This window comes from Poromitra crassiceps, assembly GCF_964638095.1.
Source record: "Poromitra crassiceps genome assembly, chromosome: 18".
NCBI lineage: Eukaryota > Metazoa > Chordata > Actinopteri > Beryciformes > Melamphaidae > Poromitra > Poromitra crassiceps.
In genome coordinates, this window is record NC_139636.1 from 24,248,370 (window position 1) to 24,275,013 (window position 26,644).

Consider the following 26,644-nt stretch of genomic DNA (forward strand, 5'->3'; position numbering starts at 1 on the left):
AATAGCTCAAGAGTTGTGTTTGAATAACAGTGCAACTGTATAAACCAACTAGCCTTAATAAACTTTATAGTTTCTCAGGATACTAACCAAACATGGCTCCTCTCTGAAATGTCTGACTTTCCAGACAAAATGTAAAGCTCAACAAGCTTTCAGTGTTCATGCCCATTCCATCAGTCATTACTGCCTAGTGCCTGTAGCTAGCATTTAAGCTAAGCAGCATTTCTTTCACTATATTGTTGAAAACCAGCTCAAAGCACATTTTCCACGAGTATTAATATATGAGAACAGCCTATTGATTTGAGCAATATATCTAGTTTGTTAGTAACACGATTATTTTAACCGTTTCAGAGATGGGATGAGTAATAGAGAATGAAAAACTTTTATTAGAAAATGACAACAGCCAACAAGACAAATTTAGCCAGCATTTGGAGAGGAAAAAACAAAACATAAAACATGATCAAATTCTTTTTAAAAGATCTTGGTAAACACCAGACAAAACAAGTATCATAGAAACTAAAAAGTGGTACTCAAGAACATACCAATACAGGAACAGCATTCTCAGCAGCTTTCCACATGAAAGGAAATGATTTTGTCCAGGGATTAGCGTGACATCTTGGACTGATTCTTATAAGCACGCCTCGGTAATCGTCAGAAACCTCCCCCAATCTGTTCTCCATAGGCCTTTTGTGAAATCACATCCTTTCAATACATGATCTCCAAAACTTCAACGGACAATGCCACAATTCCTAATAGAATAAACCTTAAACTGCCTTGCGGTGGTACTCTGGAGGGGCGACTTCGTAGTCACTTGCATTGAAAAGTGACGCAGAGTTCTTTACAAGGTACCTGGAACAGAGCAAAAATAATACATTTCACAGGGTTACAAATGAATCAACAAAAACAGCAGCCTTATTGACACACAGCTCTGTGAAGCCCGGAGGACTCACTTGAGGAAGTCTTGTAGATAGCTGAGCAGCAGTGCAAGGCTCTTCTCATCCAGGGGAGTGTAAGCCAGCATGGCTCCAATTCTCACTGACAAAACCAAAGACAGGCGGAATATAAAACTTTAGCTCTTCTCTGACCAAAGATGGAGAGAAACCGCAGATGAGACTAGCAACGCACTCTTTAATTATGTTCCCTGGATTGACTTCTAATGTCTGTGTGCAGTTCTAGTTGCCATGGCTTAAACCAACTTCAGCCATTAACTCATTAACAAATCGTACATATGGATATATCTGTAATTTCTGATTAGGTAATATTTCATTTCCACCAATTCATACAGGTACAAGAGGCCACACTAGTGTGGGTTAGGAAAGTGTTATGAGTGCTTCAATTCTACAAAGATGAGTTGATCAATTTTCAGTTTTACATTTTTAAAACATACTGTCAGATTTTACTCATTGAAGCCAGAATGGATTTAAAAATATATTATCTAAGAATTTTGAGGGTTTTCATCTGGGCAATCAAAACGTTGGATTTAGAAACATTTTGAGTAGATTTGCCTGTTGACAATGGCAATTATTTGCAAATGCAATGCTTTACACTGCCAGTCTAAAATGTGTCAGTTTCTGTGAAAACTTTCCAAAAAGCTTGGACATGAATCTCCTGATGTTCTTTCCCATGTTACATATGGGGTGCATGTCATCTTCTAAAACCTATGTGCGGCAAAGTGTGATAGTGACACTGTCCAATACAATGCCAAGCTAAATACACTACATTTCTACATTTGTATTTTATAGATACCGCATTTTGCTAAGGATATCTTATATATCCCCCCCATCAAAAGTACCACTTATAAATGTTTTTTGTTACCCAGGAAAGCAGCAGACTTCAAACTTTTAGATCACACTCTCAACCCGTTTCCCCCCAGTTTCTCCATGGCTGCGGGCTCTCTTCCCTCTCCCTTTTCACACGGCTGCCTAGGCCCAGCGTCAGGTCAGCCAAAACAAAATATAGACTTCCGGGTAAAACTTTCAAAATAATGTCATTTAAACAAGTAAATAGCCTTACTGATGCACATTGGAGGAGAAAAATGTGTTTCAACAAACCTTGTATCAAAATACTCGTTGTGATGTTAAGATTACATATGAAACTGTGGCTGTAAAGCATTACTCTAAGTAACGTTACAACAAGGAGGGTTTTATTTTGAAATGCCTAAAGCGGATGACCTACTTACATTCTGGTTGACTTGATGCCAATCTGATGCTTGTGCACTCTCTGGTGTGTCCCAGCCGTAAATGGGGGAGAAATGTTTTTTTCTGCCCGCATTTTTCTTCAATGTACAGACAATTAACCAGCATTCTTGCCCCATTTTAAAAGTCAAATTGAATGTTTTTTAAGACTTTTTAAGACCTCAACAAATAGAATTTAAGACCCAAAAAACGTTGAAACTCAAAACAATTTTAGAAAATAGACAACTGCTCCAGACTGCCACAAATGTAGTGACTGAAATTGTGTATAGGCTGTCAAGGCTGATATACTTGTTACTTCCCAATCTGGTTACACACATAATAAAGATAAGTGTCCAGATTAGAATAAAGAGGGCGGGAGGCAGATGGCTCAACAGTTATAGAAAATGTATTCACAGGATAAAAAAAAAACATGATTGGGCGAGTCTACTAGGGATGTAACAATAACTAGTTTTAATGATAACCGTGATAAAATTCCTTACGATAACCGTACCGTTTCAAAATTTCATTATCATTAAAACCGTGGTACCATGATTACAGTGCTTTGAAAAACATGGTAAATACTGTCCATCATCAACCAAAGTTGGCAACAGTCTCTCAGATGCAAACGTGCAGCCTTGGGGAAATTATTTCAGTGAGTGTATCAATCCTTTTTGGGTCTGAGTTTTCAATATAAAACATTGTAAAATTATTTCAGTGAGTCTCTCAGTACTTTTTGAACATTTTTTTTTACGAATACCATGATAATACGATAACCGTGATCATTTTGGTCACGGAAATCGTGATGTGAAATTTTCATACCGTTACATCTCTAGAGTCTACACAGTCACAATTTTCAGTGTGCAATATACTAGGGACCGATAAGAGAGAGAGGCCAATGGTTTGCAAAATGAGTGAATATGAATGATTGGGACATTTACTATTTTGTTTCATTTTGTTTTGTTTTAATCTGCATGTTTTACCGTAATTGGTCATGTCATCTCTGCAAAGAAGCTGGCTGAATGTGAAACAGACATCATTCTAAACAGTCTTTCCTTGTTTAAGGAAAGACTGCAGAAGTGACTGGTACGCTATTCAAGGGAGCATCTGCTGAGTGTGAAGGGGGCCATGAGCAAAAATCTATATATATTTAAAACATATATATATATATTTGCTGTATATATACATAATTCATCCACATCATTTTTTGTAATATTCAGCCTTGTGAGCGCAGGCAGCGGCCGATGCCGATTAATTAAAAATGCCAATAATCGGTCAACCTCTACTTCTGCAGTTGCCTGTCTACAGTATAATAACTAATACAGCAGAGTGATATTGACCTACCGAAGAGTCTGAGTAGGTGAGGAGCCCCATAGATCTGAGACATAGACGTATCTGGGTGGTTGGCCAGGGCGTCTGCATACTGCGGCCTCTCAAATTTGTAGAGAAGTTGTGTCCCGAGCATGACATTGAAATATTCCCGTATGCCAGCAACCACCTCATTCACAGCAAATTCCCTGGAGAGGAGACAAACAATGAAGTCTCTGTGACAGATAGTGCTAGAACACAGATGAAATGGACCTTAATTACAGGAAGCACGTCAGCAAATAGAGAGGATATTGCAAAATAGTGTTAATGTGTGGCCTGTATGATCTACAAGAGGATAGTAAGTGTATGGAAAAACATATCTGGGGAGAATGAGAAGTAACTAAGAATTTGTTCTTTTACAACAAAAAAGTTATTCATGTGTATTTTACTTGCTGTCAGAGTTTCCTCTTGATTTTTTGTAGCTTGCATAATCTTCAAGGACTCCATCAACATTCTTTTTGGCAGGCAGGTGGAAAAGCTGAAGATTAAATTAAAATATAATAAAATAAAATAAACTTTAACTTTATAGTGTAAATGCAGGTAAGAGTTATTGATTATTATACACCACACACACACACACACACACACGCACACACAGAGCTGTGAAATGACTATACAAACTCTCTGGTCACTAACCTGCTTTTGCCGTGTAATTAGGTCCCAGTCATCCACAAGCCATGGTTTCAACTCCTCTGGGATTTTTACTTTAACTTCCACTCGGTTTATGAAAGTATCCTCCTAAACACACAGGGATAAACCATGGTCTTTACAGTAATGTTGTTATATCTACAGTATCTATATATTTATATACACATAAATATACATACATACATACCGTACATACATACATATATATATATACACACACACACACACACACAGTGTTATTCTTCCACCATGAACTATAGCCGTTGAATGAGAAAGTGGTTGCTTAGCAACAGGTAATTATAATTTATTTCATTCCAATACTTAGAAATCGTCTATTGTATGTGCAGATATGAATGCTGAATTTAAAATACTAGGTTAATTCCCAGGGTGGAGACTCTGGAGATGATGCGCCATGGCTGCAGTTATGGAAATCGCCCGCTCCTCGAGCTCCAAAACCGTGACTGACAGACAGACACCGCCCACCCACCTAGACATCACAACTGCCTGAGTGAGTGACATCACAGTTTGGCAATCACAGTTGCTCGAGTGACATCACTTCATGACTGACGCACACCGAGCCCACAGACACCATCCACTTAGCCAATTTTAACTAAGAAGTTATGTGGTCACAAGTGATGTTTATTAATTTTTCAACAACTTTGAGTGACTGATCCAATCAGAACTGAAGGCCAGTTCCACCCAGTTCATGGTCTCGGCTCCCAGACAATTGGAGATCAACACAGTTGTTGAAAAGCAGCGAGAATGGCCCTTTACTAGAAATGACCCCCCCCCCCATTATCCTCCATAGTGAAACAAACAGGATACAACAAAGAATTTTTTTTTTTGAAAATGTATGTCTCAAGCAACCTTATATTTTTTGATTCCGTTTTCTCGGTTTACAAGCACTCGAATTCTGCATGTCACTGCCCCTTCTGCACAACGGCTTTAAATTGGTTCTGCGTTGCATGCCTTTTTTTTACTCTAATTGTTTCCACCCAGTTTTAACAAAGAAATCTGAGAGAAAGTTCTGTCTCTAGTTGAGCGACAGGGATAGAGACTGATAAATTAGTCAACCCAGTTCATAACAGAGTTTTTTCAATCTAGAACATCAACCAATACAACATACCAGCATAACCTATAACTAACAGTATTGTGCAGCTCAATTTGTTTGACGTTAACCAAAGAACCCCGGACCAAAAAGCGAGTGGATTTAGAAACGTACGCTTTCAACGGTTGGGTCGACGCGTGCCCTCTTTTTGCGTGGAGGGTGGGCTGGGTCTCCCCCTGAACTCGTCCCCTCTCCCGCTCCTGGGACTGGATGGACAGAGAGGAACAGAAGACATCAAGTTTATTGTGGCAGAACTTGTCACGACTGTGGTTTTGTAACTTTTGATTATTCCTGATCATAATGAATTTGCAGTTCCTAAAGATAATAGAGCTCAACAGTCGCGTGACTTTTTCAATTTTTCCCCCCAGATGTCATTTTCTGTTCTTGCTCAAACCGAATGTTTCATGGTCACACACGATTCAGTGGGTCACGGATCGACTTGGTTCCAGCCTTAAAACACACGGAAAACGTCACGAAAAGTCACATGCCTGTTGTTGAGCTCTATTGGATCACACTTGTGCACAAACCTGCTGAATGTGCGAGGAACTTTGAATTACAGAAGTGCAGAAAAAGTTGTCCAAAGTCCATTTAACATGTATAGTATCAAGATTTTGTGTTAACAGATTACACTGAGATAGTAGAACCTATAAGTTCAACCGTGTCAAATAGGTACACAGAATTCATACTCACTTTTCACTTTGTTCTTTTTGGTTTTCCTAGAGGAGAAATAAAATAAGGGGGGGGGGGTTGAGGCATTTAAATTGCAGAAAACACAAGCAAAGATATTAGGGATGTAAAGAAATCGTATTGGCATAAGACATCACAGCAAATGACATGTAACCTTATACCACAGATGTCTTGGAAAAGGGAATGTACAGGAAAACAACTTGAACTCACACATCATTTTTCTGCGATGCAGGAGGTATCTTCTTATTTGGTGCAACACCCCTCATCCTTCCTTCTACATAATGGTCTCTGAAAAAAGTTGATGGAAGAAAACATGCATAATAACTTGGCTAATAATAATTTAAGAATACATTCATTATTCGTATAAAATACAGTCTGTTTTAAGGGATTTCCTGGCTTTTAGAGGCTTGAGGGCTAAAGTTGACAATGTTTCCTGCAGTATGTGATGTCAGGTCAATGCTAGTTAATAAGTGACAGAAATGTACCCATCAGAACCCATGCATAAAAATAGCATTGGCCAAGCTCATGTGTGTTTTTTTATTTATTTCCAATCCAATATCAATAATCTGCTATTAAGATGGGCTTATGTATGTAATGAAGAATGTTTTTTACATTATCATAAACCACATTTGCAAGTCATGAAAAACATTCTTAGAAAGATTTTAATTTCTAGGTGTGACTGTTGGACAAGCATCAGCCACTTTCTGAACTATTTCGGGCATATGACGTGATCATCTCCCCTCCACAGTCCCTTATGAGACGGTACTCTCGCGCTGCTAAAAACCCCAAGCAGTCGAAATCTGAGTTGCACACGTATATTTACAAGTGTCCCAGAAACATTTCAAAGCCACCTACCAAAGCAGAAGGGTTCACTGCTTCTTGACGGTGGGGTTTGAAAGCTTGACGCTGCTAATAAATAACTTTAATATACCAGTGCTTCTGTTTCCACGGCACCCCTCTGGTCGGAACTTGGAAGCACACGGAAGAACACACAGCAGGGCTCCACACGTAGTGCACCGGTGTGCCTTACTTTTTAATTTAGGTGCACCAGCACTTAATTTAGGTGCACCCAAATTCTTCACCACGCGTTTTGGGACCGCAATAATACATTTGAAGCGTTACCTTCTTTGTAATTTTGTATACATATTGGCAATTTATTAAAGTGATACACTCAAAGATTTTCATGTAAATAAATGTCTGTTAATACGTCAATGGCAGTGAACCGCTTGATTTTTTTTTACGTATTAATACGTCAGTGGCAGTGAACGTGTTAAGTCACTATCACCAGAATGGGGATTGAGCCTATGGCCCATTGATGGAAGCCTTTGCATTTTAAGTATTGCAGCATTTATGAACTTACATTTACATTATGCTCCTAAGTTGAAAAAGTTAGGATCCCATTTAAGGACACAATGATTATTAATCTCTGATGCCGTTCTCATGATGCACTATGAATTTCTTACCAGAATGACTCAATGCAGCTCATTGGCTATTGTCATTAAATTATCATTAACCATTTATTTAGTCATCTGTAGTTTGCCTAACATTATGTAATGAATGCAGTGAAAAACCATAGCAGATAGCTGCTCTTAGATGGTCTAACATTAACAGACAGCGAGCATAGTCATATTGTCAAAAACACATTTTAGCGATCTTGAATTACATGTTGGGTAACGTTATCATTCCCAGAATTTGCTTGATAATTATAGTTAGCGAGATGCTAACGTTAGCGCCAAGATATTGTCATGCCAGCCAGCAGAACTCATGTCTGTGAAGCCATAGCTTTGTCTCCCGCGAACAAAAGCACCATCTGTGACACATTTTAATTCCATCTGTTTGTGACTCCGAGTCCGGTACGAGTGAGTCTGGCTGATCTGGATGGTTGACTGCACTGTCCTGTGTTCCACTAGCGATAAGAACGATACGACTTACAGTCAAATTTTCAAAGTAAAACGATTATGCACAAGTCTAAAGCACTCACAAGCAATTGAAACATTTTATTTTTGTATTTCCCTGTCTGTGTGTGCATGATGAGGGGGGATAGACAGCACGGCGCACTGTGGCAAGAGGAAAGAGAGGAAAGAGAGAGAGAGAGAAACACACTACAAATTCCAAGGTGCACTGGTGCGTGTTATAAACATATTTAGGCGCACTGGCAGATTTTAAGGTGGGAAAATGTGTGTAAATAGGCACACTTCGGAGCCCTGCATAGAGAAGGCACGGCGGCCATCTTGGCATTTGCAAAAAAATAATATCACCGGTACAGAATTCGGATAAAAAGAGGCACTTATTAGCAGCATCGAGCTGTCAAAACCAGCCGCCGAGAAGCAATGAACACTTCTGCTTTGGTAGGTAGGTAGGTGCCGTGGCTTTGAAATGTTTATGTGACACTTGCAAATACGTGCGCATGTCAGATTTTGACTGCTTGCGGGTTTTAGCAGCGCGAGTCTACCGTCTCATAAGGGACTGTGGAGGGGAGATGATCATGTCATATGCCCAAAACAGTTCCGAAAGGGGCTAGACAATCATGTATTGTACATGTGCTTTTTCATGTCTGGTTTCTTTACCTTCAAAGCAAAAACCTAACATCAACAAAAGAGAGAAGAGACTCACTGATTAGCCCTCTGAAGCTCTTTCTGTTTCTGCAGGTTACTGTCCACATACTTAAGCACTCGGCTTTCAGGAACCCATTCGTCCCAACTGGAAAATATAAAACATCAGACACGAGTCAAGCACCGCACTTGTGTAATCTTTACTGCACAAATCTAAAACATTGAAAAGAATTAACCAAAATGAAACCTTACTTCTTATTCCACCCACTATAATGAATGAAGTATTTAATTTGCTTTTCCTTGATGTTTGTTTTAACACACTGAAAAAGAGAGAAAGGATCAATTGTTAAAACATATTTATAGAAGACGACCACATGATCAGGATAGACAGACTAACTAGAGAGCCTAGTGGCCTACCTTAGCTTCGTAGAGTAATGGCCCATGAAAACACAGCACTCTTTCACCTGAACAGAGTGTCAGTCAATTAAAAGGTCAGCATGAGAGCAGTCCAAGTACGGTACTTTTTTTTAATTGTGCAAACAAACTACTTGCACATGGATAAGAAAGCTCTCGCAACAATACATACGTCAAACTGAATAAGCCATAAAAACAACTTACACCTATACAACACATTTTATTAAATTTACTAATAACGTTATAGCTTATTAGAAACTATAATTATGGACGTTATAATCATGGACGTTCAATTACACCAATTAAACACATTTATGATGGCTTGGTAAAGGAAGCTTGCTTAAACAGAGGCCACTGCCCACTACTTGCAAAGGATAAACAAACCTGATGATATAACAATATAACGGGCAAATAGCTAGTCACACAGCAGGCTGGCTCGGACCCTGCAGATCATAAACTAACGTTAACCATATATTTGTACAGCACTATGGACTAACATTAATATAACTACTAAACTAACAGATTGGTGATCAGCAAGGTTAACGTTGTGTGCATGAATTGACAAAGCTAGTTAACGTTAACGTTGTCCGTTGCGGCAACAATAGCATTTAATTTGGGGGTATGGCACTGCGTTAATGATAGAATCAAACTGAAAATTAAACTAATGAAATAGACGTGGTTTTCTTCAGAGCACACACGCTGTTGCTAACGTCGTTAGCTATTGAACGGCGGGAGGGTGGTGATTCGATGATTCGGCTATGTTAGCTAACCTGAATGACTTGCCAATGGTTCTTGCGTTGGCCTTCGCCAGAGATATATCAGAAGTTAAACAGACAGTTCGTTACCTTCTTGAAATTTAGGCTTAGGGTCCTGTTTCGGCGCCATTCACAGCTTAAACGAGCAAAATATCTGAAAAATCAAATGCAGGCATCGCCAACTCCCATTCCAGTCAGAAACGGCGCCGCACTTTAACGTCACGTCCACCACTGACGTATTGTCGTGCGACCAGACCACGTGAGACCGCTTGAATACGAGACCGGAAGTTGTGTACACCATGCTTGGATCTTGTCATTCAAGCAAAGACGATGGGATTTCAATGGAAGACCATGGATTCCAGTGCTCACGTCGTGACCATGGGGACCAGGTCGTGACGTGCGCAGTTGACTAGAAGCTGCCGAGGCTGAGAAGGGTTCAGCTCCGGAAGGGGCCAGTACAAAGCACGCCCCCCTAAGTACAGCGTACTTATGGATAATGGTACTTATGGAGTAAGTAGCTACAGAGCACGCCCATAGACAGTCCGCATGTCTGGGAACGCCCACAAAATGCGGCTGGCGCGCGAGTGGGGTAAAAACCGCCGATATATCTCATGGGCTGACTCACCAAAAGACGGTGCTGCGGCTCTAAACTACAGGTTTGGGGGTTCTAGAGCAGAACACAAGACGTCTGCTCAGATGTACATTTACTGCGGTGGTTAAATCCCCGATCGTGTCTGCCTGGGCTGGGCTATCAACTAAATTCTAACTTTGCTGAATGGATAGAACGGAGGTTTTTACCCCCACCCTGACCACGCCCCAGCCATGGGCGAGCCAGCTAACCCAGCGTCTATTGTGGGCGTTCCTAGCACCTGTATGGGCGTTCCCAGACTCGTTATTTATATTTTTACTTAAAGAGATACTCAACACTTTTTCTACTTTTTTCTGCTGAAAATCAATATATATTGGAAATTAGCTGTGTTCTTGATGAATCCAGGTCAGTCCTGACATTTACTGTAAAACTGAGTAATTACTCATCTCTTCTCACATACCTGATCACAATAGCTTCCTCCACCCATCTGTTTGTAAACAGATGGGTGGAAGTTATTGTCAGTCACACTTTCAATTGATAGACAAAAAATTGCCTTTGATTTTGATTTTTGTTGTTGTTGCTTTCTGTTGCTCATTGTACATTGTGACAAACACGGCCAATTTAACACTACCAACCACATGAAACCAAATGCTAATTTGTTTTATTTGACCTATTTTTGGTACATTATACAAAGATAGATTGGTAGTGTGTTTCCTTACAGGAGGCAGAAATGGTGTGCAGGCTTACAAAAGTCTTTGTTGACCATCTGGCCAAAAGGCGATGTACACTTCCTGTTCATCTGCGTCCACATCTGGAAGGTCCATGACATGCTCATCACTCTCCTGAAGCACTCCATCTTTAACAGCAACTGGGCTGACCTTCCTGATGGTTAGCTGTTATGGCCCAATGGAGAAAGCAGTAACAGGTCAGCAGCAAAGGGACTCGAGAGTTTCACTCCGATCAGTATTCTGCCATCTATGGACCTTAGTAGTGCAACCTAACCAGTTTCCCTGAGGCTTATAGCTAAAACACAGTTGATTGTTCTTTAAACCAGAATGAGCCTTGGCCCAAATCACTGTTTGGGGAAACTTACCAGATGGCAATATATGCCGGCCTCAAGGTCCCCGTCTGGCCTACAGTTAAGGAACAGAGATCCTTCATCAATCCTCAAAGTCAGCATCCCACACCTGTTTAGCGACAACACTATCTGATGGCCAAAGCTATTTGAGACCTGTGGCTGCCCAATGATGTTAATTAATAAAATATGCAGAGTATGAGACACTGCATTATTTGCAGTCACCACAATTCATTCATTCATTGTGCTAGAAATCAACATCAAACATTTACTTGCTTAAAAGGTGGGATGAAGTTCCGGATTTCCTTTTATAAAATAAAAACATCTTGCCACATACATTAAAAGAAAAACATAGGTAGCTGATTCAGGACTACTCTTAGACCAACTACAAAGATACTCTTTCTTATATTTGTTTAATTCTTACAAATATCAAACAGCACAGTAGACCTTGTAGCGGGTCAACATGATCAAAGCCTCTATTGTGTTATTGACATCATTTGATAGTAAAACGGACAGAGAAAACAGAACAGAAAATGTTACAATGTATGTCAAGTAACAATGACATCTTTAAATAGCATTAATTATATAATTACAAAAAGAAATATCACATACAATGACGGCAATGTATATTGACGAATCAAACAAATGCAGAAAATATATATGATAATAAATAATCCTAATTGTAAGCACAAGTCAAGAAAAAAAGGGGGGTCAGGCCAAAATAACTTCAATCATTTTAACTCTTGGGCCAGACTGCATTGAGATATACTAAAGAACTAAGCTATCACAGTTATCTTATAGGTTTTCTTCAGGCTGTTACAAGACACTGAACAAAGTCACACAAGTGAGCTTTCAGGTGATTCACAGAGACTGCAACAGCAGGCATGCAAAGCTAAAAACTATGCCTTAAGTGTTTACTTTAACTGTGAACCCTCCACTGGTCAAAACAGCCTTTATGTAAAAAGCAAGTGCTGAACTCATACATTATCATGTAATATCATTTATCAACCTGCACTCAGAACAAATCCTGTCTTTTGAATAAAGAATTACTGAGTTGACCAGAAACAAGCCTTGTTTGAAGCAGATGTCCGAGGTTAGCCACCTTATCACTGCAGTCTCATAAAGTGTAACAGACAATAGAAGACAACTGTTTGAGAAAAATCAATTCCACAATATTCCTAGTCTTAGTCAAATCAAGTAATTTCATGACAGAAGGCTGCTTGCTAGACTAATGCCATTCATTCCCACATTGAAAATGCCTGGTCCTACAATACTGACTAATCTCCAATTTATATGTATATTAAGTACAATCTGAACTATGGAACAGCCTTGATATCTGACTTGACTCAAAGAAGCGCATGGGTGAATTCAGTCGGAAAAAAGTGCAGTTATGACAACAGAAGGATCTAGCATTTGTTTTTGCACTTCTAGTGGCAACAGCTTAGGGGCATAGGGAATGCTTTTAAACAGCATACATCCAACATAACTTACATAAATAATTCCTTAGAAATAATAAAATTACCACAGCATGAATGTCTGAAAGAAAAACCTAGTGATGGGAAAAACAATGGCCAGATCTTTCTGCTGTCAAAAAAGTTTAGACAGAAATTATGCTATTTAGAAAATAAAGAAAGTTTTGCCATTACTTGCCACTTGCACATCTATAACAATGCCCATTTTCTTTATATTCTAAACATCATGTTCCATAAGGGGTCACCTCATAGGGTTCTGTGCACTTACCATTATATAGAGATAATGCCATGACATGGAATATCGAAACAAAACTGTAAAAACCAAGTACAAAAGGTACAATATAATCAAAGGACCACATGAAGGGTGTGTGAAAAAGTCTTCAGTATTCACAGAAAAATATCAACTGAAGTAACTGACTGGACAAGAAGCGTCCTAAGTTTATATACATATAAGTCCAATTGAAAATAGATTTTCCTCTCTGTACATAGCACTGTATTCTTTCATCTTCCTCTTCTTTATTTACAAAGAGTTCCTGTTCTCCAGTTCTCCCTTGAGTCGTTTCTGTTCAGGTCTGTGTGGATCTAGTCAAGAGAGATAACGTCAGATATGGAGCCATAAATGGCCGCCGCTGCTGCCGCCGCTTCTGCTGAGGACCTCGACAACCCTGAGATGGAGTGGCTGTCCCTGTCGCGGTCCCGCAGACTGCTGGACGACACCAAGCTACTGGTGCTGCCGCTGTTGCTGCCCCCATTGGTGGCCACCAGCGTGCTGCTCCCAGGAGTGCCCGGCTGCTCCAGGAACATCTGTGAGGAGCCGTAGGGCAGGAAACGGTTTAGGAGCAGGTCGTGGTCCTCTGAGGCTGAGGCGGACGCTGCTGCTGCCGCGGCCATCACCATGTTGTAATGCTGACAGGACAGGACAAGTGAACGTTAGAGAACAGTGGGAAATGATTCATTAGCCTGGTTACAACCAACCTGATAATGTGATCTCACATTCTGTTTCACTCTAGGTATCAGTCTGGACTCCAAGCCGTCCACAGTGATTTCAGTGGGTGGGCGTGCTTAATGCCTTGACAGTCAACTGCTTCAGCCAATCAGCGTAGCCAAATCCAGTCCTCCAGCCAATCAGCGTTGGATCCAGTCAAATCCGAATCCACTCGGAAGAAAAGCGAAAACGTGTTTTCCGCCGAGAAACTCCGCTGGTGCATATTCTTGTACTTATTTAATTGTTGTTATCGAGTCTATTTCTACAATAACTGCACTTACGACTGTGTTTACTATACAAACGTTAACGTTACTGCTTGTTGCTTCGGGAGCCGCCATTTCTGTTTTGCCAGCAGGCTGATTGGCTGGTTACATGGTCATCTACGAGGCAGGTCATGGATTGTAATTTCTAAAAATCACTGGGGGTGGGCTGGAGGTCAGACTGAGTGCAGAACAAAACAGTGATCAGGATGGTTTACCAGGCTAGGAAATTAACAGGCTGCAGAATGATTATACCCACTGGCACTGCATTGAAGCTCATGTCTGTTAGTAATACATTTACCTGATTGTCGCCTTGGAGGAAGGAGAAGAAATTTAGATCTGCAAGAAAATGATGAAAGTTCAGCCCATTTACTTGTCAAATTGAGTTCCCTTGATTCTGTGTATATACAGTACTAGCCCTACTTACATGTTAATTAACATGCAAAAAACACCTGTGTTTAAGGCAAGTGATGACCCTACCTTGCAGGTCACTAGGTGTGTGGTAAAAGTGACAAGCCTACCTTTCAGGTCACTAGGTGTGTGGTAAAAGTGACGAGCCTACCTTTCAGGTCACTAGGTGTGTGGTAAAAGTGACAAGCCTACCTTTCAGGTCACTAGGTGTGTGGTAAAAGTGACAAGCCTACCTTTCAGGTCACTAGGTGTGTGGTAAAAGTGACGACCCTACCTTGCAGGTCACTAGGTGTGTGGTAAAAGTGACGAGCCTACCTTTCAGGTCACTAGGTGTGATGACCCTACCTTGCAGGTCACTAGGTATGTGGTAAAAGTGACCCTACCTTGCAGGTCACTAGGTGTGTGGTAAAAGTGACCCTACCTTGCAGGTCACTAGGTGTGTGGTAAAAGTGACCCTACCTTGCAGGTCACTAGGTGTGTGGTAAAAGTGACCCTACCTTGCAGGTCACTAGGTGTGTGGTAAAAGTGACCCTACCTTGCAGGTCACTAGGTGTGTGGTAAAAGTGACCCTACCTTGCAGGTCACTAGGTATGTGGTAAAAGTGACCCTACCTTGCAGGTCACTAGGTGTGTGGTAAAAGTGACCCTACCTTGCAGGTCACTAGGTGTGTGGTAAAAGTGACCCTACCTTGCAGGTCACTAGGTGTGTGGTAAAAGTGACCCTACCTTGCAGGTCACTAGGTGTGTGGTAAAAGTGACCCTACCTTGCAGGTCACTAGGTGTGTGGTAAAAGTGACCCTACCTTGCAGGTCACTAGGTGTGTGGTAAAAGTGACCCTACCTTGCAGGTCACTAGGTGTGTGGTAAAAGTGACCCTACCTTGCAGGTCACTAGGTGTGTGGTAAAAGTGACCCTACCTTGCAGGTCACTAGGTGTGTGGTAAAAGTGACCCTACCTTGCAGGTCACTAGGTATGTGGTAAAAGTGACCCTACCTTGCAGGTCACTAGGTGTGTGGTAAAAGTGAACCTACCTTGCAGGTCACTAGGTGTGATGACCCTACCTTGCAGGTCACTAGGTGTGTGGTAAAAGTGACGAGCCTACCTTTCAGGTCACTAGGTGTGTGGTAAAAGTGACGAGCCTACCTTTCAGGTCACTAGGTGTGTGGTAAAAGTGACAAGCCTACCTTTCAGGTCACTAGGTGTGTGGTAAAAGTGACAAGCCTACCTTTCAGGTCACTAGGTGTGTGGTAAAAGTGACGACCCTACCTTGCAGGTCACTAGGTGTGTGGTAAAAGTGACGAGCCTACCTTTCAGGTCACTAGGTGTGATGACCCTACCTTGCAGGTCACTAGGTGTGTGGTAAAAGTGACCCTACCTTGCAGGTCACTAGGTGTGTGGTAAAAGTGACCCTACCTTGCAGGTCACTAGGTGTGTGGTAAAAGTGACCCTACCTTGCAGGTCACTAGGTGTGTGGTAAAAGTGACCCTACCTTGCAGGTCACTAGGTGTGTGGTAAAAGTGACCCTACCTTGCAGGTCACTAGGTGTGTGGTAAAAGTGACCCTACCTTGCAGGTCACTAGGTGTGTGGTAAAAGTGACCCTACCTTGCAGGTCACTAGGTGTGTGGTAAAAGTGACCCTACCTTGCAGGTCACTAGGTGTGTGGTAAAAGTGACCCTACCTTGCAGGTCACTAGGTATGTGGTAAAAGTGACCCTACCTTGCAGGTCACTAGGTGTGTGGTAAAAGTGACCCTACCTTGCAGGTCACTAGGTGTGATGACCCTACCTTTCAGGTCACTAGGTGTGTGGTAAAAGTGACGAGCCTACCTTTCAGGTCACTAGGTGTGTGGTAAAAGTGACGAGCCTACCTTTCAGGTCACTAGGTGTGATGACCCTACCTTGCAGGTCACTAGGTATGTGGTAAAAGTGACCCTACCTTTCAGGTCACTAGGTGTGTGGTAAAAGTGACGAGCCTACCTTTCAGGTCACTAGGTGTGATGACCCTACCTTGCAGGTCACTAGGTGTGTGGTAAAAGTGACCCTACCTTTCAGGTCACTAGGTGTGTGGTAAAAGTGACGAGCCTACCTTTCAGGTCACTAGGTGTGATGACCCTACCTTGCAGGTCACTAGGTATGTGGTAAAAGTGACCCTACCTTGCAGGTCACTAGGTGTGTGGTAAAAGTGACCCTACCTTGCAGGTCACTAGGTGTGTGGTAAAAGTGACCCTACCTTGCAGGTCACTAGGTGTGTGGTAAAAGTGACCCTACCTTTCAGGTCACTAGGTGTGTGGTAAAAGTGACGAGCCTACCTTTCAGGTCACTAGGTGTGTGGTAAAAGTGACGAGCCTACCTTTCAGGTCACTAGGTGTGATGACCCTACCTTGCAGGTCACTAGGTATGTGGTAAAAGTGACCCTACCTTGCAGGTCACTAGGTATGTGGTAAAAGTGACCCTACCTTGCAGGTCACTAGGTATGTGGTAAAAGTGACCCTACCTTGCAGGTCACTAGGTGTGTGGTAAAAGTGACCCTACCTTGCAGGTCACTAGGTGTGTGGTAAAAGTGACCCTACCTTTCAGGTCACTAGGTGTGTGGTAAAAGTGACCCTACCTTTCAGGTCACTAGGTGTGTGGTAAAAGTGACGAGCCTACCTTTCAGGTCACTAGGTGTGTGGTAAAAGTGACGAGCCTACCTTTCAGGTCACTAGGTGTGATGACCCTACCTTGCAGGTCACTAGGTATGTGGTAAAAGTGACCCTACCTTTCAGGTCACTAGGTGTGTGGTAAAAGTGACGAGCCTACCTTTCAGGTCACTAGGTGTGATGACCCTACCTTGCAGGTCACTAGGTGTGTGGTAAAAGTGACCCTACCTTTCAGGTCACTAGGTGTGTGGTAAAAGTGACGAGCCTACCTTTCAGGTCACTAGGTGTGATGACCCTACCTTGCAGGTCACTAGGTATGTGGTAAAAGTGACCCTACCTTTCAGGTCACTAGGTGTGTGGTAAAAGTGACGAGCCTACCTTTCAGGTCACTAGGTGTGATGACCCTACCTTGCAGGTCACTAGGTGTGTGGTAAAAGTGACCCTACCTTGCAGGTCACTAGGTGTGTGGTAAAAGTGACCCTACCTTGCAGGTCACTAGGTGTGTGGTAAAAGTGACCCTACCTTTCAGGTCACTAGGTGTGTGGTAAAAGTGACAAGCCTACCTTTCAGGTCACTAGGTGTGTGGTAAAAGTGACGAGCCTACCTTTCAGGTCACTAGGTGTGATGACCCTACCTTGCAGGTCACTAGGTATGTGGTAAAAGTGACCCTACCTTGCAGGTCACTAGGTGTGTGGTAAAAGTGACCCTACCTTGCAGGTCACTAGGTGTGTGGTAAAAGTGACCCTACCTTTCAGGTCACTAGGTGTGTGGTAAAAGTGACCCTACCTTGCAGGTCACTAGGTGTGTGGTAAAAGTGACCCTACCTTTCAGGTCACTAGGTGTGTGGTAAAAGTGACGAGCCTACCTTTCAGGTCACTAGGTGTGTGGTAAAAGTGACGAGCCTACCTTTCAGGTCACTAGGTGTGATGACCCTACCTTGCAGGTCACTAGGTATGTGGTAAAAGTGACCCTACCTTGCAGGTCACTAGGTGTGTGGTAAAAGTGGCGGTAGTCCTGGATAAGAGGTGGAGGAGGAGGAATGTAGCTCGTCTCCACAGGAGGCATGCTGGGAGCTCTGGTCACAGGTGAATCCTGGCTGTGCAGGTTCAATACTCTGAGTAGAGAGAATGCCACATCAGTAACAGATAGATTGATGGGAGAAAACTCTCTCTATATATATATAAATGATCTAATTTCTTGAGCTGTGGCTCGCAGACTTACCCCTTGCTTGGAGGTGGAGAGACGGGTGACAGTGAGGGACAGGCCCTCTTAGGAGGGGGCTCATCATCGAGCTCATCCTCTGAGGAGCTTTCCAGTGTCAGGTCAATCACAGCCACTTTCCACTTGCTGTTGTCATTGGAGCTGTACTTCTGCTCTGACATTTCTGTCTGACACGAATCTACAAAGATAGAGTTAGCTCACCCTGTGTTCATTCATTGATCACAAAAAACTCAGATTTGAGGGATCTGCTCGCTACGTACCAGAGTCTACGCCATTGTACGAAGCAGACACCTCCTGCACCTCTTTCTTTGACCTCATGGGGGACCAGTTTCCATCTTCTTTGAACTGGATTTCATCACAGTCGGAACAGCTATTCAAGATTTCCATGAACAACCTGTGAAATAGAGCAAGATATTGCAACTAAACTTGGCAAATAAGCAATATGACAAATCACAACTACGTGCTTTACTGATCATCTGTATACCTGAAAACCCCTTTCATATAAAATATAATAATATATAAAAATTATATATTTATGGGCCAGTCACTGATTGACCGAACAACAGATATAAATCAAATTATACAAACACACAAACAAATCAATCCAACCACTTGTACCATGTGTCAGTTATGTCTTCCAACATACTGCTCCTTTCACATGGTATGCAAAGAAAGACCAAAACTACCAACGTGATTTCTTTTGCAGGTTGTTTCTTTTGCATGAAAAAAAGATGTGCAACCCCATGGCCACTTCTCTCTGGCAAACTTTGCAAATAACTAGTGTGTTGTGACTTCTTTCCGATATCACAAAGTCTGCCACGATACAATATTTAATTCAGGGGTCTGCAATCGACATGGGACGATATGGGATATCATATGCGCATTTAACACCATCAGCACAATAGCTACAAAATGTAATACCTCTCACATGGCAATTAAGACTTTTAAAGACTTTTTAAGGGTCTTAATTTCCCCTAAATTGATTTATCAACTTTTAATACTTTTCAAGACCCCGCGGATACCCTGTCAGATAAGCGGTTGAAGATGGATGGATGGATGTTCATGAAACAACATGTATTGAATATTGCCCAAAATTAGCTGGAACGGTGGTTTTCTCACCCATCAATAATGAGGTGCTCATAAGGCGCTTTCTTGTCACACACTGGACACACCCAGGTCGGCTTCTTCTCATTCATTTGGATGTAAAGCGTAGCATCGAAGCACTGAAGGTGTGAGCACGTCAACGCTCGACAAGGGATTGTTAGCCTCATCTTCCCAAGCTGGGGGGGGAAAAGGCACTCAATATAGACCCCATAGTACTGCATGAAATACCATTCAAATGTTTGTCATGACTGGATGTTGTAGGACGAAACAAATGTGTTCTACAATATATGGACTGTGCTTCTGAAGTAGACTGAAAGCAAAAACCCCACCACCACCATGTGACTTCTCAAACAGAACTTTGTGTTGATTTATACATAAATGGTAAATGGTAAATGGCCTGCATTTATATAGCGCTTTTATCCAAAGCGCTTTACAATCAGTAGGTAGTCTACATTCACCCATTCATACATCGATGGCGGCAGGCTGCCACGCAGGGTGCCTACACACCATCGGGAGCAAGGAGGGTTAAGTGTCTTGCCCAAGGACACAACGACAGCAGCTGGGATGGAGCGGGGATCGAACCGCCAACCCTTGCATCATTGGCCGACCCGCTCTACCTCCTGAGCTAAAGCCGCCCCATATATACATATATACATCTGTCTACATCAGGGGTTTTCAAAGTCTGAGACTGTGGGCCTCCCCCAGACAAAGCTTGCATAAAGGAGCCCCGGTCGCTCAATTCCTATGATCATGATCATGTTATTTGATCCAATATAGACACTCAACAATTGAGCCAAGATAGCCTGATGTTGCTGTTTGACATACTTCAGACTAAACCAAATACATAAAAAGGTCTGTCTGAAGGCATTTATTCGTTTCTGACTCTGGGGGGAAAAAACTGTCAAATTCCCCAAAACTACTGTATCTCTGAACTATCTCTTTGACCAAATCACACACATTTAGGCTATTCTATGAGATCTCCTTTTGATAACTAATGTAATATTGTTTCACTTCCATTCACTGAGCCTCCCCTGAAACTGTTTGGAGCCCCCCTGGTGAGGCCCGCCTCTATCTATAATTTATCTGTTGTGGATTCCCGGAACCTAATTTGCATTATGCTTGGGCTGAATTTGTTCTGTCACAAGGATGAATAACAACTCAGGTCTGTGATTGCAACCCTTAAAAAAAATACAACACATATTTATGCAGGGTATATACTGTATGTCTGACATGTCCGCAGCTAGAATAACAGCTTCCTTCTAAATCAAGTAGTGTAGAATATTTACAGGACATAGAAGAGAGACTCGTAGACTGGTGGTGGCGATCTCACTCTCCGGATCAGCTGTTAGTTTCTCTTTTACTGTGAGAAGGGATAAGCAGAAAGGAAGTATTTTAATACAAGACTTGTCTTTGTTAAGTGTGTGCAATGAGTGTTTACTTATTTGATAGTGAATACATTAACTCCCCCAGATTTAGCAAACTGCACATTTTCATCTATAATTCTTTGGATTGTATACACGGGGAACATGATTTAGACTGAGGGAAAACACAATGAGATGAATGCACAATGCCATATACAATAAACAGCACAGTATAGACAGTGTGGGGAAATGTGAATGTGTGTGTATGCATGAGTGGTAAAAGAAAAGGGCAACGGAACAAGAGAAAAAAAAGGTCTGTTCTTTTCCACTCCCTACTCAGTTTAGGGCAGAGTGACAGTGCTAGCTACCAGGCTTAGTGCTAGCCCCATGTTTTTACAAAATCAAGTGGCCACTTACTCAGCGCTCTGGAGTGGTCAGGGTTTCTAATTCCTTTGGCCCGTAGTCTTTGCAACAACACTGTAGAGGACTGCTGTCTTACCAAATACACAGCCATGGAAAAACTCTGACAAAAGACATAAAAATGAGTAAATAAGGTCATGCCCAAGTGACTAATATTCTCCTCAGGCTCCCGCAGGAACATCAGTTTTGGACATGCGATAACACTTGTTTCAAAAAGGCTTTGTCAATACTGTAATATGAATCTCTTTACCCTCCCAATTTCTGAAGTCCATGACACCACAATTGTGTTGGGGACCGTGGTGGACAATCGAACAAGAGAGGTTATATTGATGGGCCGACTCGGCCTTTTTGGTTCAACTCCATTTTTGGTTGGAGGAAGATATCCCTGCAGGGAAAAACACAATACATCAGTGCCTTTGATTCTCAGTAACTGTTGGTGCAATACACTGCAAATAGGACAGATAGACTGACAGTGCGCTCTCAAAACTCACCGGGAGATTGCAGGGCTTGCCATTCACCTTCACACACAGATTTGAGGGGAAATGATCCTCCTGGGGACAGCTTGTCTCTGATAAACAAAATCTGAAAAGAAATGTAATTAGGAGATAATTAAGTTCAAATGAGCCACGGATGTCAAAAGCAATTTTCTCCTCATAGTAAATGGCCACTCTCACAATAATGATGGTTTGCTTTCTTATTTTAAAATTGTAGTTGTGTCAAGTAAAGCCAATAGCATCTCTGATACGATATCTACCAAAAACACTCAAGACACTTAGTTAGCAGGCATTTTCTTCCATACAGTAGATTTATCATTCTGCAACCAAGAATTGTCAATAGATGCTTGGTATCGTATGTTCTTCAAGTGTCAATCCAGTCTCCAACCATTAAGATCATTCTTTAAATCTTAAAAATAGAGTACGGTATATTTTTTTAGTTTTTCACCTACAAATAACTGTCAGAATGATCCATATTGATTTTAACCCTATGGTGCTCTGTGATAACATCACTGATGGTGACTGTAGGCAAAGTTAAAAAGAAAAGAAAAAAGTCTTCTCTTGGGTCTTAGCAGAAGGTTTTGACTCATGAAAGTCACCCATCACAGAAATTGTGTAAGTACTGTAAATTCCGGACTATAAGCCGCACCGGTGTATAAGCCGCACCTGCAAAGTTGACTATTTTTTTCTTATATAAGCCGCACCGGACTATAAGCCGCGGGTGTTTTAATGTTTTTTTTTTTTTTTTTTTTTTGTGTTTTAATGTAAGGGTTCATGCACAGAGGGGATTGTCGGGAAAGAGATGGCTGTTTGAGGAAGCTCCCATTTATTAACATTTCAACAAAACAACATAACACAACACCACCTGTGTTGTTTTTTACAGTGCACACAGTGTCATACAGTGTCATACAGTGTGGTGAAAAGAGGGCAAGAGAGGAAATTAAAACTTGAATGTGTAGATCCACTATTCTTTCCTGCACCTCTTCACTAACATAAAAAAGAAAACTGTGAGCATAATATGTTGGACTTACCTTAACTGGACTTGAACTGCAAAATCACATTTGGTCCCGGATATGTCCCTACAGTATATTAAAACATAAGTTAGCTGAAGCTGGTCATAGTCTGTTGGCGTGCTTGAGCAGTGTAACACAATAATTAGTAACAACTTAGGGGAATGAATCAGATTTAACATGATGCGATATAAAGAAAACATCCGCTTTTCAACTCATGTAATGAGTTAATAGGCTACAGTTACTTATTTACAATACTTTAACTATGTTATTGCCCTTTCCCTCTCATCTGTATGACAGGACAACATGCAGAGTAGAGCCTCCTCACTTACATGGAGCTGCTGATCTGCTGAACTTGTTGTGGTGTTAATGCAAAGGCATAACACGTTTCCTGGAACCGTTGACTGTTGTCTGAGGCTATGTGCAATAACACAAAGACAAATAAAATAGAGAGAGCATTACTGAGAGAACAGAGAAGCTGGCAATTTCAAGATAAATGTAAGAGATGTAACTGCTACTGCTACAGTATATCAAACTATATCTGTAAAATGAAATTATATAAAACTTTTAAGGACAGTTATTTGACGAGGCTTTAGCTCTACACTCGTCAGCACGTGTAGAAAATTAGCCAAGGGCAAAGGGCAAAATGGCCCAAGAAATCTCGGAATGCCCCTAAAAGCCATGATCAAGGGGGAAAAAATGCCCCCAAGATTTTGATGATTTTATTTTAGTTCAATTTCCATTTCCATCTCTAACACACCCAGCACCTGCAAGCTGGTTGCGAGAAGATTATGAAGAACACACAAACAGCACTGTTGTTCAACTTCACACTACACTTTAGCAAATGTATGCACTAATTACTTTTTTTAAGTGCCCAAAAATGTTGTAAATGCCCCAATTTTTTAGGACAATTTTTTCCCCTGCACTATCTGCCAGTCATATTGCTCTGTGAACTATACCCTTAGACAGGTACTCTGATGTTGTTTCAAAGCTTAATCATTAACATTGGCCAGGACCATCCATGCATGGTTTTGACAAGACACAGTCCAGATGTCTGTAGTTAGTTACAATGCTCAGTAGGCAGGTACATGAAGTGTTACTGCTAAACAGGAAGTGGTTGACTCACCCAGGCTGGTTGGCTTGATAAGCTCATCCAGCATATCATAGAATGGCAATCTCTGAAGCTTGACATCAGGGTGAACAGGGTGCAGGGCAGAGGGGAGGTGAGGCAGACTCAGCTCATGCTTAGTAAGCAAAGAAACAGGCAGCAGAGGCGAGGGGGAACCGTGGCTGTCGAATCCCAGCTGGGCAAGGCCAGCGGGCAAGCTGGAGGCGGAATGGACGCTGGGCAAGGCTAGGTCCACTGGTGACACCATTTTGGTGGGGAAGCGCCGTCTGTAGAGCTCTTTGATCTTCATTTGCACTGCGGGGCTGCAGCCGGCCTTCAGTAGGTGGAGGGATTTGGTCAAAAGTTCGTGTTTCCGCCCGTGCTTATTCCGTCCTGCGTACCCCAATAACACTTGGAGCTCCGAAACTCGAAGGCTCATTACCATTTGCTGATGAAAAATGAAAAGGGAAAAATGGCTTATTACATGTGACAGTACCCTGGAAAAGCAGATTTTCTTTAGCCAATGTAAAGGAACATGTTTTTGACATCTCTCATGCCTTAAAGCTTTATGGTTTTGGTCATGAATATTTATTTTACCGTATTTTATCATAGAAGTCATTTACTGGCTTGCAAATTTGGCTACAACGGTGTGACAGACTCCTGGGCCACCCTGATGAAACTTCCTAAAAAAAATTGGAGCAGACAGATATTAAGAAAAAAAAAGATAATATAATTTTGTTGGCTACATTTTCTTGCAGCAATAGTATCACAATCAAGACTCCGACAACAAGAGCTTAATTGCACAATGACTTTGTGATTTAGATACTTGAGAAGAAGAGACCACACATTAGGTACTCTACATTTAGGTAATCTACTTTTTCAATATTGAAAATCATACAGCTGTTTGGGTGGCCCACTTGCTTATTCTTTTGGTTACTTGCTCTGATTACTGGTCAAGCTCATCTATGCTAAGTGACCTGACAAGAGACAAAAGGTTTTTTTGTAACGATATTCTGATGGCACCAGCAGCATTTGGCTGAACAGTTATAAACACAAATTTCTGCCCATGTCCAATAAGCTCCTGAACAGTAACATGTAGATGACGTGCAATGTTGGATGAGGGTTTTGCAACGTGCCGTCACTGTCACCTGTGTGCATATACTGTAAACTGTCAAGTTGTGCCTATTGGTTAACTGTGTTTGGATGCCATGTGCTTTCTTTAAGATGTTTTACTTTCTACTATGTAGTAGAAAGGACGGAGTACAGAGTCCAGCACAAATTTCCCTATGGGGACATTAAAAGTATATCTTATCTTATCATTTGCCACAAGAAAACGGTGGCCTATTAAGGCCCTAAGACTACGTATTTGATGTACATGTACAAAGAGTAAGTAGGCTACATGTTGTACATGTTGATGATAGCCCTTTGATACTGACAGACTGTAAATCTGGTCAGCATCCTCAAATACTCTATCAGCAATGATGTGCTATAGCAGCTATGGTATAGGAGCGTCAACAGACCAGTTCATAAGATAAACAGGAAATGTTCTACCAACGTATAACAGCAGTCTGACCTGCAAATGATTTAGAAAGCACTCATTAACATAATAACATTTGTTTAAAAACCGACAAGATGACAGAAGGGAAGAGCGAGACTGAATGAATTGGTTAGCTAATAGCGCCTTAACTCCTCTCTAAACTGCAGGATGCTGCTGTACGTTATTCAGCCTGCAATACGACCACAAGCAACACATCGTTCATATTATTCCAAACATGTCAATATTGATAGTCTCTGATTAGATGATTAATCATATTGTATGCAATAACTAGCTACATTCCGTGGACTACGTCTAGTCAGCCAAAAACGGTTGCTAAACTGCGTTTCATTTCCAGGGAATAGACAGAACCCTTTTTGGCATACATGGCGGTGCGGCCAGCAAACTATTAATAAAGTCACCTGGCTAGCATTGCACCGAATTAGGGTTCGAAATATTTGCACAAACGTGGCGTTCATCCCACTTAAAGCAGTGGCTGGCCTTAACTACACGTGAGTAATATAACGTTAGCCGAAACACTGACTAACGGGACATCGGCAACAATAACAAAGCTAATGCTAGCGAGCTAACCAGCTAACGTTAGCTAACAGATGGTCTGGTCTCCACTTCACTGCCCTTTTCTTGCCATGTGTTGTAATAGTGACACTTCTCAGTTCATTATCGTCAAGTAGCAGTGTTTCAATGATTCATAATTCAAACTGTTGTGTATAAAACATTTATTTGTCAAATATATTGTTGGGATTCGCTTTACCTTCAGTTCCGCACTCTCCGCCATCTTGTTACACTGGATGCGCAGGCGCAATAGCCATCCTCAAGGGACAACTAGAGGACCAATTTGGCTGTCACCTCCCCGTAGCCCACACTAGATGGCGGCGTCGCAACGCAAATACCATAACAAATACAGAGCTGGATACAAAAGGGTACTTTACAGAAATTGCACATCTAGTAGGTACAGTATGGCGGAGGGTATGTATCTCTGTTCATAATTAATATGAATGTTTATCATTGCCCTAACTTTGAAATCCAATTTAATTTGTTTGAGGATTTGTTTTCTTTACCAGCACTAAAATAGCCTAGCCTTGACTAATGACAAAACCTTAGTTGTAGGCTGTTATTTTGCAGATACATTGTTCATATGGGTGGGGGTTAAGGGGGAGACATGAGGTGAAGATTAAAGAGTATATTGACTAAAGCAGGCTACACACTTGAAGATTCAATATTTCTTTTAATAAAATTATTTATT

General features: G+C 41.6%; 2 protein-coding genes across 2 annotated transcripts; both read right to left on the minus strand.

The window, feature by feature from the left end:
* Positions 1 to 363: 363 nt before the first annotated feature.
* morf4l1 (mortality factor 4 like 1) lies at positions 364 to 9,907 on the minus strand. Its single transcript, XM_083654209.1, has 12 exons — positions 9,791 to 9,907; positions 8,949 to 8,995; positions 8,784 to 8,851; positions 8,593 to 8,679; positions 6,190 to 6,267; positions 5,983 to 6,008; positions 5,407 to 5,498; positions 4,173 to 4,274; positions 3,926 to 4,014; positions 3,513 to 3,685; positions 948 to 1,032; positions 364 to 846 (listed from the first exon to the last, which is right to left on the minus strand). The coding sequence occupies exons 1-12, from the start codon at positions 9,828 to 9,830 to the stop codon at positions 762 to 764; spliced, it is 972 nt and encodes a 323-aa protein (XP_083510335.1). The 5' UTR covers positions 9,831 to 9,907; the 3' UTR covers positions 364 to 761.
* Positions 9,908 to 11,806: 1,899 nt separating this feature from the next.
* Positions 11,807 to 26,188, minus strand: pias1b (protein inhibitor of activated STAT, 1b). The gene is made up of 14 exons (XM_083654841.1): positions 26,153 to 26,188; positions 23,865 to 24,294; positions 23,071 to 23,155; positions 22,760 to 22,807; positions 21,726 to 21,816; positions 21,485 to 21,619; positions 21,232 to 21,337; positions 20,740 to 20,813; positions 19,469 to 19,629; positions 18,610 to 18,743; positions 18,350 to 18,527; positions 18,103 to 18,242; positions 14,383 to 14,420; positions 11,807 to 13,742 (listed from the first exon to the last, which is right to left on the minus strand). The coding sequence occupies exons 1-14, from the start codon at positions 26,174 to 26,176 to the stop codon at positions 13,419 to 13,421; spliced, it is 1,968 nt and encodes a 655-aa protein (XP_083510967.1). The 5' UTR covers positions 26,177 to 26,188; the 3' UTR covers positions 11,807 to 13,418.
* Positions 26,189 to 26,644: the final 456 nt, after the last annotated feature.

What these genes read in the sequence shown, in the direction of transcription:
- morf4l1 (XM_083654209.1), bottom strand. Translation starts at nt 9,830, where the DNA reads ATGGCGCCGAAACAGGACCCTAAGCCTAAATTTCAAGAAG. An exon ending in CAAAAAGAACAAAGTGAAAA is followed by an intron (nt 5,499 to 5,982) that starts GTGAGTATGAAT and finishes CTGTCCATCCAG; the next exon opens with TCCCAGGAGCGGGAGAGGGG. An exon ending in TAATTACACGGCAAAAGCAG is followed by an intron (nt 4,015 to 4,172) that starts GTTAGTGACCAG and finishes TTTAATCTTCAG; the next exon opens with CTTTTCCACCTGCCTGCCAA.
- pias1b (XM_083654841.1), bottom strand. Translation starts at nt 26,176, where the DNA reads ATGGCGGAGAGTGCGGAACTGAAG. An exon ending in TATCAAGCCAACCAGCCTGG is followed by an intron (nt 23,156 to 23,864) that starts GTGAGTCAACCA and finishes TATTGCACATAG; the next exon opens with CCTCAGACAACAGTCAACGG. An exon ending in TGACCACTCCAGAGCGCTGA is followed by an intron (nt 20,814 to 21,231) that starts GTAAGTGGCCAC and finishes CCCTTCTCACAG; the next exon opens with TAAAAGAGAAACTAACAGCT.